Genomic DNA, 14,153 nt, shown 5'->3' with positions numbered 1-14,153 from the left:
GCTCTCTGTCTCCCCCTTTCTCGCTATTTCTCTCTCTCTCACACACACACATACACACAATAAAAATAACCCTCAATGACAGAACATACGAAAAGATATAAACAATTTATATTAATGTAGATTGAAAATAGTGTAGTTTTTCGTAGGTTACAAAACACATTTTTGTGAAATCACACTGGTTTAATACGTCTCCGCTTTTCTTTACTCTCTTTCGCTCTCTCTCTCTCTCTCTCTCTCTCTTCTTTTGATTATTGTTCTGTGATTATCAAGCTGCTGTGTAGAATACAGAATTAGCGCATTGGCGTCCACTCTGTACAGTACATTAGCTCCAAGCTTTATTAACCACAATAAGGCACTAATTTTAATTGAATGAATCATAAAATACCTCACATCCTCATTAAATTATTATATAGTATATAATCACGCCCAAGTTGGAATAATCTGCGGTACTGTGTTTTCAGTGGGGGGCGTCTGCCCATTAACCCACGCAAATGAGATTGATTGATCCTCGACGCTTTTTCCTTTCTCCCTGCTCAATGTGGGCATTGAGGCTGGAAACCATCTCCTCAGCCGCTGACAGGAGCTGCTAATACCCCGATGTAATCAGCTGCCCGCGACCACGCTCCCGACCATGGATCTGGGAATTCTCGCTGTGACCGCCGCGCTTTTCGCCGCGATTAGCGACGGCTCTCACTCCAGCAGCGTCCCCTCGTTCCTCCTGCCGTTCACCGACTGCGTCCACAGCCGCGGCAGAGACGGCTTCTACCGGGGAGCGATAGACGTCACCGAGTCCGGCGCGCGGTGCATGAACTGGACCGAGGTGGCCGGCTTCAGGGAGCGCTACCCGGGCAAAGGCATAGGCGATCACAACCACTGCCGCAACCCGGACGGCAGGATCCGACCCTGGTGCTTTTTCCGGAACCACAGAGGCAGAGTGGACTGGGGCTACTGCGACTGTAAACAAGGTAAACACGCAGGGCCACAGACGCCAGCAGGGCGTCTTTTATTAGGACTTTTAACTCAGTAGTGTATGAAAAGCTCACAACTCCAAGGTCATTAGTCTGTTATATGTCTTATATATGTCAAACTGTGTATTTAGTTTATCATTATAGTAGGAAATGTAATATATATGCTCTAAATTGTTTTTTTAAGTAACTAAGGACACACCCTCAGTAGCTCAGGTGAGACTGGTGTAGATGACAGGTCTAAACACATCTTCACAGCGAAGGCTTGACATGTTTTAGTTATTCATCTCACTGTCTGGGGGAGAAGACGAACCAGACTAAACACAACTCCTCTAGTTGTCACTGGCCATCAACAACACAGGCTTGAGCAGGAAAGTGGAGCCTAAGTGGGCTCTGCATCCGTGGACTGATAAAAAGAGAGAGATAAAGGAGAGCGAGTGATGAAAGGGAAATAACGTGTGATTTCCACCTGGCACACAGCAGCAGCCTGTGGTATTTTTTATTCTAGAACAGCGACAGCACAGCTTGAATAAATGATGTGCGAGTCAATGATGCACTTAATGGCGTATTGATCCGGTTGTTAAAGCTCGTTGAACAATATGATGCCTTTTGTTCCTGCTACCTGTGCCATGAGCCTCTCTGCTACCGAACACCTTACACAATAAACAGCACACACACGCACCCACAACGTGACTTTAACCACAAGTTCCGTCTCAAGAATTAATTAATGCTCACTTAGGGCATTTTTCAGAAACACTTCCCGTCTGCTGATTGAGGAACACTTTTAAATACAGTAAATGACAGTGAGCTATGTTGTCGTGCGGAGAAGAAATGCGCTCCGAGTTCATTTCACGTCTGCTGTTCTCCACCCATCCCAGGTTCCGTGCATCTGCAGGGGGGCCGCTCCAAGCTGGACGGCAGGGTGGAGGTCTATCTGGGGGGAGCGTGGGGGTCCGTGTGCGGCGACGACTGGGGGGACGAGGACGCTGCAGTGGTGTGCAGACAGCTGGGCAAGGGGTCAGTGAGCCTGCACGCCAACACATGCGCCCAGACACGCGATGTGTGCCGCACGCCGCTCTGCCCGCGCCCCTCGCATGCGCGTTCGGACACAGGTGCAAGCACAGTCACCATCTGCTATAAATTCAGAACGTGAGGCTGCCAACGGAGGTCTGACAGATGGCGGGGCTGTGGTGGTTTCACAACTCCTCGCTCTCTGCTTTTCAGTCTTTGCGCGTTTCGTGTGCGACCCTCGCATTCCAACCCCCCACTTCCCAGAGGTACTTAAACGTCTCACGAGCTGAGTTATTTACCTTGTTTGAAACCCTGTGCTGGCACCAGTGAACATGCATCGTGAATTCATACAGGAGGCCATTTAGTCCTAAACCTGGTTGCAGGGCTTCTATTAGATGCAATAGAAAAAGCTGATGGTGCTTCGAGGCCAGTGTCTCTCTGTTACAGTAGCTTCATCGGCCACAACTCACCATGCATTGAGTCAGTTTGTAATCATGTGCTGCGTGAGGTGGTTTGGGTGAGTGTTCAGGTACACAGAGTCAGAGGCCACAGTCTTCTGCCAGCAAACAGCACATTCTGTTGGGTCAGAAGGAACCAGATGAAGTGGACTCCACAGAAATACCTCCACTGGAAGTACAACCGTTTGGTCACGGGGCAGAATGTGCTGAAAAAACAATGTTTTATCTGGCTAGGAAATACATTGCGATAGAGAGGAGCCAGACAGCGTTTGTGGAGAGAGAGAGAGAGCGAGCGAAAAGACGTCTAGACTAGGAGGAATATGAAAAAAAAAATTCAAAATATAATAGCCTCTTATTAACTATAAGTTGGCCTGCAGTTGTGGGGGGAAACATATTTTTATAAGTACCATACAGTAACTGCTTGGCCTTTTAATCTCCTTCCAGGATCTCGGGTCGTGCACGAGCAGTTGCCCTTTCTCGTCCCGGCTTGGCCAAGCTCCACTGGAGAGCAGTCCACTGCCAGGGAGAGGAGCCAGACTTGCTCCAGTGTCCCAAGACTACCTGGAACGGAGGGGAGTGCTCTCTGGTTGCAGCCGTGACCTGCGTCCAACAGCAAGGTGGCCCTGAGTCCAGCAGGAGCTGATAATAACCACGCGAACCCTCTAAATTCAACAAATGTAGGACTGGAGTCCGTCTGAATATTTATACATTATGTTTGTGTGTGATACTCTGCTTTTCAGCAGCAGTGGCGCTTCCTGTCCGCCTGGTGGGGGGCCGGTCGGGGTCCGAGGGCAGAGTGGAGGTCTTCCACGCAGGCCAGTGGGGCTCCATATGTGACGACCAGTGGGACGACAGCGACGCCGAGGTGGTTTGCCGACAGCTGGGGCTGAGGTAAAAATACACGTTCACGCCTTCACTCCAAACAGTATTTTCCATTAAGTGAATGCACGGCGAGTGTAAGGAAGCGAAGAAAGGGCTCCACAGCAGTAGGAAGCTGAGATGCGTTCATGTGGGTGTCCGGTCTCAGAAAGTATGACAAGTATTCTTTCCATTCAGACACACAGAGAGAGGAGCAAGCAGTAAAGAACATCTGGGGGTCAGACAGTGAATCGGGCTCATTGTTCCTGCATCGATTTTATTACCACGGCAAAATGCATATTTAGCAACACTGCGATGTGAGAATTGTAGGCTCTACATGTGTATTACCAGCATTTAGTCACGAACGCGCTCAAGCACAGTGGCTTTATTGTGTCCAGAGCCTTCCGCACCCCGTGCTCTGCGCAGTAACTCAGGACCTGTGAGCACACGTGCTATTCACCGAGGCGTAATTAGCGGCTTTCTCCCGTCTGTTTCCTCCGCAGCGGCGCGGCGAGGGCGTGGGGCCGAGCGCACTTCGGCAAGGCAGCGGGCCGCGTGTGGCTGGACGAGGTGCGCTGCACCGGCAACGAGCTCACGCTGGAGCAGTGTCCCAAAAGCGGCTGGGGGGAGCACAACTGCCTGCACGCCGAGGACGCGGGCGTGTCCTGCAGCCCCCTCGCAGGTCGGCCGCCGTCCACCGAGCCCCGTGGGGGGGTGGTAGCGCCGTTTTGCATGCGCTAATGAGTCTAGAAAGGCTTCTGCCGGAGAGAACAGCCGTGCATTAAATCCCATACAACCTGGCAGAGCTCAGCTGCACTGGGGAGCCGGCCAGGTACTGCAGGGAAGCTTTAAAGAGATTACGCAGGGCCCGTGCCAGGAAATATGCCTGCTGTCGCCTCACCAGCAACCAGTGTGGGGATAGACAGAAAAAAGGCGCTAGTTCGTGTTCTGCTGCCAGGTTTAGTCCCTAGGGAAGCTACGTATTAATATTCATTCTAGAGTGGCCTTACTTTTAGAATGAAATGAATGAATGCTCATTTGGACCTGTCTCCAGATGGTTCGGTCCGTCTGGCTGGGGGCTCCTGGAGCCACGAGGGGCGTCTGGAGGTCTTCTACCACGGCCAGTGGGGCACGGTGTGCGACGATGGCTGGACGGACGCTAACACCCGAGTGGTGTGTCGGCAGCTCGGCCTCAGGTACCGCCAAGCACGCGCACCTCCTCACGGTTCTGTACGGGACCCGCTGAACCCGCGTACGCGTCCGCAGGCCGGGCTCCGCTCTGCCCTCCGAAGGCCCGGACGCCGGCTCGGCCCCGCGCTTCGGCGTCGGGTCGGGCCCCGTGCTCCTGGACGACGTGAGCTGCACGGGGAAGGAGCCGAGCCTGTCGCTGTGCAAGAGGAGGGAGTGGACGCGCCACGACTGCACCCACCACGAAGACGTGAACATCATATGCAGCGCTGAGCTCCACGAAGACAGCCTTCCGACCAGTAAGGACCAATCCTTGCTCTGCGTGAGACGAGCAAAGAAGAATCTGTGTTATTTTTCCCATGCTGTTACCCTTTGACCCCATGTTAATCGGCTCCTGTAGCAGCTCCCTTCAGACTTACAATGGGTGCAGGCTTCAACCACTAGACAGATGAGATCAGACAGACTAATTCTACATCTTGTGAAAAACCTGCCTTCGGTACTTTTCTCGCTGCAGGATGTTGACCTTAGCTCTAGCCGCCACAGCTGTTAGCTAGCTTACCCTGCTAATGCTCGTAAAGCCAACGTACATAAATGGAGCTGCTTCGCAAACTTGCAGCCGATCCTTCGCACACAAATCACAAATACCCAGCGCCTGTGAGCCGACACGTCCACACACCGTCACCTAACACACAATCCGTGGCCCCCGCAGGTCCGCGGGCCTTCCCTCAGCCCGACAGCCGCTCGTTGAAAGGTGCAGGAAAGGCTGCGCGGTAGAAGCATTAATCAGGGTCACGTCCAAGGCTTCCAGGCAGCAGTGAAGACGTGTACGGACACCGCGGCGGCTCCGATTTCACTTTGTACTATACTGTACGTGTTCGGTTCTCTGCCGTCTGTCTTCGCGCTGGCTGGAGGAGAGACCGTGCGGCTTTGATGAGTCTGGTTAATGTCACGATCAGGACACACGATGGTTTTCATGAGGAGGTGGAGCTGGAGCAGCTACAGGCTCACGTAGCTGTTTCATCCGCTGGGTTCAGCTCAGGTTTATTGCTTGGCAGAAGCCTCTGGGACACTTTCACCCCACAAACACCCGGCGAAGGATTATGTCATTGCTTCATAGAATTTGCGCATGTGTAGTTTTTTTTGTGTGCGCTCGCCTCTAAGTGTTTACGCCTCCGCGTTCCCCCGGTCACGTGCCGCGGGCGCGTCGCTTCATGTTGTCTTTGTAAAACGAGAGAACGCAGATAAGCCGGGCCGAGCTCCGAAGGCCCGCTCGCGTCCAGCCGCCGCCAAGGCCTGTGTGTTTGCCTTCCTAAGCAGGGAGACAATGAGGAGCTTTTCCTCAAGAGTAAACACCAGTTCAAACATTCCCTCCGCTCGCCCACCTTAATCCCACCTTCTCACATGTCCCTCACAAAGCGTTTGAATGGGCCGCCATTCAGCTCCGCGATTCCGGGCGGACCCCTGACTTTGTTCTCAAAGTCATTACATTACATACAATTAGTCAACACCAGGGCAGACGACACAAACATGTACAGAAAATAATCCAGATTTAATTTAGACATGCTGTAAAGTACATTGTTGGAATTCAAAGGCACCCAAGCATGACTAACGAGCACTTGGCACAGTGTAATGAGATCCTGAAACTGGAAAAGTCATTAGAATTCATTCACTGAGGCTAGAGTGTGTGTGTGTGTGTGTGTGTGTGTGTGTGTGTGTGTGTGTGTGTGTGTGTGTGTGTGTGTGTGTGTGTTCCACAGGTGTGCCGGTGAGGCTTGTGGGAGGGGAGAGCCCCAAGGAGGGCCGGGTGGAGCTCTATCTGTCCGGTCAGTGGGGGACGGTGTGTGACGACGGATGGACCGACCGCGACGCTGAGGTGGTTTGTCGACAGCTCGGCTACAGGTGTGTGTGTGTGTGTGTGTGTGTGTGTGTGTGTGTGTGTGTGTGTGTGTGTGTGTGTGTGTCTTACACCTTTATAATAGTTCCTGGTTCTTAGTCAACACAGTGGAAATCTGTAGAAACTGTTTTGCTTGGCTCATGGGCAGACGAAGATATAAATCCTGAACGTAACCTGGTGTAGATCCAGTTGGAGGGAGTTTCTTTCCATATAGATTTCTCCTGTGTTTCAGCATGATCACACTATGCAATACGCTCTGACTTACAGTAATTGTATCCAGATGCTCAGCTCTGTTCACAGAATCAGGGAGCCCTCACTCCAGAACCGTCTTCTGTGACTCATTCCTCAATTCTGTTTCCACTTTTCTATAATCACAGGTGTCTTGAGTTTCAAACTAGTCAAACTAGAAAATTATGAGGTTAAATAACCTTTCAAAAATTTCTATCACAGGTTCTAAACACACATGAACCAGTGTTGTGTTGCCATGTAATAAATTTTAGCCTGATTGTAAATAAATATTAATTTAAATGGCAGCTCAATTATCTAAAAGATACATTCACAGTGACAGATACGTCAAACCAGAGCAAAGCACCTCATCACATCACGTCTGTGTCCCATTATCCCTTCCATCATTGCAGTCAGTGTCCCGTTTTCCACAGCAATAGCTGCAATGAGGCGGCAGGGGAAAACTGTACCATAACAACCTGTCGTCATCCTCCGTCTCATCACTCATCCCTTAGCCGCCCAGCTCACGGTGACACGTCTGTGTGCAGATGAAAGCCACATCTGGTGAGAGAGAGAGAGAGAGAGAGAGAGGGGAAGCGTGTAAAAGCCGTGTTAGGACCATCAGTCTGTTCCACATGGGGTGTGGTGAAAGGTTTCTCCACACGCAGTCGCTCCTAATGGTAATATAACCTATACACGCACATAAAAGTGACTTTACTGTGACTTACATTCACTTTATGGACACACACCTAATTTAACCATAGTCAAAAACCCCTTATTCCTTAATCCCTTAAAGTTATTCAAGGTAAAGGCAAACCTCCTGCATTAGCTCCGAACCTGAATCGCTTACTTCCATTTTCAACTGCTGTTGCACTATTGCTGCGCTGACGCTGGAACTCTCTGGGCTCAGCTCCAAGCGACTTGGGGCTCTACTCTATGTCACCCTCTGCGCTGAGCGGCGCTCAGGGAGCCGTCGGACACACGCAACACTAATTATCTCACCGAGAGGCCCGTGAATGATACAACCCCCAGGGGCGCAACCTGACGCCTTCCCTCTTCATTCCTGAGTCGTAATTAAAAGCAGTTACACCAGTGACTCTATTGTCAGAGGTGTGGATACTAATTCTGTTGTCATGACATTGACTGACGTGATGCAGTGTGTCACAGACTGAGAATGTTGAAATGTCACATAGCTTTAAACTATGTGTGGCAGTGATTTATATACTTTGGTGTATGCACAAAATAATACACCTTGGAAAGTGTTTGGGGCTTTTTTAAATAGCCGAAATACTTTAAGCTTGTTAAAGCTACTCTCTGACAGTGAAACATGTTGAAGTGGTCTAACGTGATCGAAAGTGACCAACGCACACAGTGCTACAGCCGGTCCGTTTGCAGGAGTGTGACTGTTCGGGCCTCTCTGTCCTCTCCAGCGGGGAGGCAAAGGCCCGCGTCATGGCGTACTTCGGCGAAGGCACGGGGCCCATCCACGCGGACAACGTCAAGTGCAGCGGCCACGAGCTAACGCTAGCCGACTGCATCAAGCAGGCGCCCGGCACGCACAACTGCCGCCACAGCGAGGACGCCGGGGTCATCTGTGACTACGGCGCGTCCCAGGCCAGCCACCGAGAGGTCAAAGGTCAGCCCCTTATGTGGCTCTGGTAATGTGTAAATGATTCGCAGCGCCAGCGAATGTTTCAGAGAGGTCGTATGGTAAAATGAAGAGAGTTGTGTTTACACTTCACTTCGTTTTTTATACGTGAGGGAAGACTTAATGCAATTTTCCCACATTTGCTATTACCACTATTTCTCACATGCTCATGCAATAGAAAGTCAAACCAGAGCAGGGAAGCGTTTCGTCTCATCAGGGTGATGAATCATACCCTCTGTAAAAGCACTTAGTCTGTGTTTGTAGATTTTAATATTCACAAACGCACAGATTACACAAATGATCTGTCATTTATTTTTATGACGGGTTCATATTCCTCAGTAAAAGATTAATATCGGATATTATTGAGTTTTACGTCCACTTTAATATTTCATGGAAGCCGCATCTGAGCCTGGATGTGTGGTTTAACAGTCATCGCCCTCCTGCATATGCAACGCTTCCCGCTGTCTCCCTCAGACCCTGTCAGCTCCATCTGTGGACTGCGGCTCGTACACACTCGCCAGCGGCGGATCATAGGAGGAGAAAACTCTTTGAGGTGAGCTGGAGGGGACGACAGGGATTAATGAGAGCAGTGTGAGTGTGGGACCCGTCCGTACGGCCTAAATGGGAAACGGCTGATGTGCTGCTACAGACAAACAAATGCCCGGCTTGTCTTTCTCCACATCACTGTGCTCTCATCTTAGATCTGAAGAATGCTGAAATGGTAAATATTTATTTGGTGTGCGTTTAGATGACATTTCACATGTTTACATATTTGCACGGAGACAGATTTTGTGGGGTTGTTTATTTATCGTTGTTCTGGTCTACAGGGGCGGCTGGCCGTGGCAGGCGGCCATTCGTTTGCGAGGCTCTCGCGGAGACGGGAGGCTGGTGTGTGGAGCGACTCTCATCGACACCTGCTGGGTTCTCACCTCAGCTCACTGCTTTAAGAGGTCAAACACACACGCACGCACGCACGCACGCATGCACGCACACACACACACACACACACACACACACACACACACACACACATCCTTGTACTTAGGTGGAGGTGAGGACCTCCATTGACATAATGCCTTCCCTATCCCCTTACCCTAACCTTCACAAATAAAGGCAGACGTCTAATCTTTGCTCTAATCTGAATCAAAACTCAATCCTAACCTCAGCCCTAAAAATCACATCTTGATCTTCAAAAAGGCCTTTAAAGTTGTGGGGGCCAGCCAAAGGGCCCCACAAGTGAAAAAGGATTTCGGGCCCCACTCTGATGTAACCGCAAGGACACACACACACACACACACACACACACACACACACACACACACACACACACACACACACACACACACACACACACACACACACACACACACTGTTAAGTTGCGTGTCCGTGCACACATTTGCCTGTTCTCTGGACACACTTAGGGGCATTCTAATCTCTTTTTGAACTCCACATACAGTATTTAGATCTTGTCGTACTCGTTTCCGGCAGTAATACTCGTCTTGGCTGTGGTTGAGGTGCAGGTGGCAGGGAGACAGACAGAGTTACTTCATGTGGTCTGGGGGCCTCCACACGCCGCCAATAACATGAAATCCATCACCTAATGCATAAACCAGAGAGGAGTGTAGAAACACTTAAACAAAAATGAGCATTTGAACAGAATGTTCATCTTATATTAAGGCTGATGCTCCGTTCTGTTGGTTTTGCCAGGTGGGACTTTCTTCTGTTCCTGGGTTTGATAGGGGAACTCTAACTTTAGTGCAGCCCTCATTAACTCCACTATTATAAATCCTTGTGTTTCCACATTAAAGCCACATTTATGGACTACAACCTTTCCCAGTTGATTTCTTGAGCTCCTACCTGAAATAGAGTTTGATTCTTTCTATGTTTCTATAACAAAATAATGCACACACTACTGAGCCCTTTGTTGCCTTTGCAGCATTTACCTGGTGAATGTTAGATGGTTTACAGATCATCACAATAAATACATATCACCTACCTGACAGTGAATACAAGACGCTATTGTGGCAAAAATAATTTGCCTCATTCACAACACAATGGATTTTCGTGTTCGTAATCATGGTTGAGTGTCAAATGGTACAATAATACGAGTATCAATCAGCATGTGTTAAGTCACGTATACAAAGAAATCCCGCCTCAGGCTTTACTTGTTAATATTATTTGCTGTAGTAGTTGGTTGTAATGAATCAGTAGTGAAGTAAACAGCTTGTGGAATGAGAAGCCGCCCTATTAACCTGATCAGCTGATCACATATCAGGGCTGTTCTAGCTTCAGCCATGACAGCGAGCCGGCGCATGTGGATCCAAATGAGCTTATAGCATCACCTAAAAAAAGACTGACTGGGGCACACACACACACACACATGCACGCACGCATGCACACACACACACACACACACACACACACACACACACACACACACACACACACACACACACACACACACACACACACACACGCAATCGTCCGCAGCAACTTCTAGTCTGTTCATAAAACGTGAGCTCGTGTCACATGCTGCAAACATATTAAGCCTATTTATACCTTGTGCAGCAGAGAGCAACAACAGTCACACAAGTCCAGCAGGTGTGTAACAACTTATAAAATAATAACCTGTATATTGCACCCAGCTCCAGTCTGAACCAGGGCTGCTAGTTAATAGCTCGTACTGTACGGAGACGGTGATTCCATCAACACTGTGGCATTTGCAGGTCAGGGGATCTTTCCGGAAACACTCTACTAGTTGTAACTGGACACGTCCAGCCTTGGCTCGATCCAGACGCCACCACCATTACTCTCCTCCTCCCTCTCTCTCTCTCTCTTACATCTATGTTTATCCCTCTCTTTCCCTGCTCGTCCCTTCTCCATCCCATCCTGAACCAGTGGTCCCGTGTTTGTGACAGAACCTGCTCAGGACCCATCTTGTCATAAACACAGACTCACAAACACACACTCTTCCTAATGGCTCTCCTCAAGCGTCCGTGTCCCTCCGCAGGTACGGCAACAACACCAAGCACTACAAAGTGCGCGTGGGCGACTTCCACGCCCTCGTCCCCGAGGAGCACGAAGAGGAGTACGGCGTGGAGCAGCTCGTCCTCCACCCCAGCTACCGGTCCCACAGCAACGACTACGACCTGGCGCTGGTGCGCCTGGCGCCGGGGGCGGTGGGCCCGGCGCCGGGGGAGTGCGTGTCATTCAGCCGCCACGTCCTTCCGGCCTGTCTGCCCACGAGGAAGGAGCGGGTCCTCAAACAAGCCAGCAACTGTCACATCACCGGCTGGGGCGACACAGGTGGGAGCGTGAGTTCAAGCACTCGGCTAGCTAGCTAGCTAGCGGGGACCGTCGCAGGCTGCGGCTACCAGAGCAGAGGCTTGGCTCAGTGTTTATACAGGGGAGCGTGTTCACACAGGCACACATCTGTTAGCCATCTTTAAATGACGGGCTGATGTCATTAATCACAGCAGCGTAGCCACCAAGGACTAGCAGAGGTCACGGCACGCGCTTATGCAAAACAATGGAGGCTCTAACGAGGCATTAGTGTCTCTGTTTTAATTAATGCGGGCTCGAAAGTGTGTTTTTGTTTGTCGTGTGTTGTTGGAGACGGGTTTTTTTATAGTCTATTTACAGTGTTTGATATTATAAACATCGGCTGGGTGACTTTAGGCCCAACGTCTACAGCTGTTCTCATTTGCGCCGCTGACTTTATGCACACGATGAGGCGAACGCTGCACGTGCACGGACGCCGCAGGGGAGAATCCACAGACGGGAGGTTTTTTCCGCGGTGGTTCCAGGGAGCGCGGCCCCGTTGCTGCCGGTGCGTTCATAGTTGGGCCTCGGAGCGAAGCTGGTCCGCAGAGCTACGAGCTGCAGCAACGCCAGTTACAGGAAGCGAAACCAGCTTCATGTCCACAATTCAACCTTCGCGGAATAAAAGAACAAAGCCTTGACATGGATTGATTTAAGATTCGAGCTCTGTAACTGCTGGATAAAGGTCAGGCCTTTGATAAGATTGTGATAAACAAGTGCAGCTGGGCGACCTTTAAAGCAGCACATGAGGAGCTGTGGGTGCTTCACACAAACATCGCTCTGACCTTGACCTCGCTGCCTTAACCTTTAACCCCTCCCCCACAGGCCGCTCCTACTCCAAGACCCTGCAGCAGGCGCCCCTCCACCTCCTGCCCCGCCGCCACTGCCAGCATCACTTCCACGGCGCCTTCACCTCCCGGATGCTCTGCGCCGGCAGCCTCCAGCCGGAGCGGAGGGTGGACAGTTGCCGGGGCGACAGCGGGGGGCCGCTGGTGTGCGAGCGCCCGGGCGGCGGCTGGGTGCTGTACGGGGTCACGTCCTGGGGCCACGCCTGCAGAACGCAGCAGTCGCCGGGAGTCTACACCAAAGTGTCGGCGTTCACCTCCTGGATACACAAGGTGATCGGACGGGATCAGAAGGCGCGGTGAAGCCGCTCCACCGGCTCGTTGCGACTGGTCGGGAACGGCGGGGGCAATAATACTGCAGTCACTGATCCAGGGATCCTGGTGAAAAGGCAGCGCTGGACTTTTACTCCTGGAAGCGTTTCACACAGGTCGAAAGGTCACTAGCACTTCTTTAAATCGACTTTTGTGTATTTGTGTATCAATCATCAACACAAAAGCTGAACTTCAATATCTCATTGATGTTTTTATGATGAGCACAAATGCTGTGCTATGCGTTTTTCTCAGCAATGTTTTCTGTTGTTAGTGTTTCATTTTAAATTATGATAAACAAATGTGAGCAGTGTTGAAACGGGACCACATTTATGTGATAAACAAGCATGCCCTTCATTTCCAGGGAGTTATAGCCTGGTGTGAATGTCCGTGCACAGAGCCTCGCTGTTTGGTACTTAACGCATCAACTTAATCGACATTATGACTTGTGCCAAAGTGACTTCTTTCTTCTTCCTGTTTGTGCTTGTTTTCTTAACCTTTGTCCATTGTGCTGTATACTCATGTTGTGTATGAAGCATGTACTGTACGTCTTAGTGGTTACTCAGGCATTTGCAGTTCATTTTTGATCTAATCACTATTGTCCCAGTTACCAGTCGGGGCAGATTTTACAAGAAGACAATCTGGAACACTTGATGAAATAGACACTACATTGACTTTTCATTGGGCTTTTACAGATTGTGTTGTACAGTATGTTAATGCGCTGTAACACGTCTCCATAAACTGAGATTTTGTAAGAAAGCGTGATTTTGTGATGAGTCATGACACTCCTATAAATAGACTTGTCGTCCAGACGTCTCGGCACACCTTTCCAGCTGTCAGCAGCTGGACGGGCACAGCTCCTTCAGGTTTCTCTCGCTGCACGCACGCACTCCCACCATCAGCGTCACTGGTATGTCACACAGTGTCCACAGGAATGGCAGACATTTTCCGACTTGTCCTCATTTACAGGGCAAACACGATTAGTGGAGGGGGACCAACAACAGCAGGAGCCTTTCGTTTTCATCTACATGTTTTAAAATATGATTTACTCTTTACCCCTGTATGTCTAAACATTGCCTCCTATGCAAAAGCGTCTCTTCACAGGATTTAATTTGAATGTAAATTTAATCAGCAGTGTTGCACAGTTGTAGTGTATTTTAGCCGTGTTGAGTGTCAAGTCTAGACGTCTGAACTCTAACCGGGTAAATTAACCGAGGGCGCCCCCTTGTGGTCATTGTTTCACTTTACAAGGCAAATGCTGACAATTTAAATAAAGAAATATCTAGAGGAAAGACTGCGTTGCCCTTTTACCTCGCCTTTTATTTACTTGACAGCCTTCCTGCTGAGCCTCTACTAAAACCCAATGCCAAAAAACAGAAAGTCCCATTATACACGCGTAATTTACTCCTACTTCAATCTGCTTCCGTTAC

At 50.0% G+C, this 14,153-nt stretch overlaps 1 protein-coding gene across 2 annotated transcripts; it reads left to right on the top strand.

Annotated features, from left to right (window-relative positions):
* The first annotated feature begins 220 nt into the window (after positions 1 to 220).
* prss12 (serine protease 12) lies at positions 221 to 14,015 on the top strand. 2 transcript variants are annotated; one of them, XM_029134380.3, is made up of 13 exons: positions 221 to 965; positions 1,844 to 1,982; positions 2,879 to 3,051; positions 3,178 to 3,325; positions 3,796 to 3,974; positions 4,347 to 4,488; positions 4,559 to 4,779; positions 6,238 to 6,379; positions 8,030 to 8,235; positions 8,722 to 8,800; positions 9,075 to 9,197; positions 11,259 to 11,554; positions 12,395 to 14,015. In XM_029134380.3, the coding sequence occupies exons 1-13, from the start codon at positions 632 to 634 to the stop codon at positions 12,715 to 12,717; spliced, it is 2,505 nt and encodes an 834-aa protein (XP_028990213.1). In that variant the 5' UTR covers positions 221 to 631; the 3' UTR covers positions 12,718 to 14,015. The 2 variants fall into 2 exon arrangements, with proteins under 2 accessions (XP_028990213.1, XP_028990138.1); XM_029134305.3 differs by having other exon boundaries at positions 3,175 to 3,325.
* Positions 14,016 to 14,153: the final 138 nt, after the last annotated feature.

This window comes from Betta splendens, chromosome 1 (genome assembly GCF_900634795.4).
Source record: "Betta splendens chromosome 1, fBetSpl5.4, whole genome shotgun sequence".
NCBI lineage: Eukaryota > Metazoa > Chordata > Actinopteri > Anabantiformes > Osphronemidae > Betta > Betta splendens.
This window is presented reverse-complemented; position numbering and strand designations above follow the sequence as displayed.

Coding starts and splice junctions, on each gene's coding strand:
- prss12 (XM_029134305.3), top strand. CDS start 632: ATGGATCTGGGAATTCTCGCTGTGACCGCCGCGCTTTTCGCCGCGATT. Junction 966..1,843: donor CTACTGCGACTGTAAACAAG/GTAAACACGCAG, acceptor CACCCATCCCAG/GTTCCGTGCATCTGCAGGGG. Junction 3,975..4,346: donor GTCCTGCAGCCCCCTCGCAG/GTCGGCCGCCGT, acceptor ACCTGTCTCCAG/ATGGTTCGGTCCGTCTGGCT.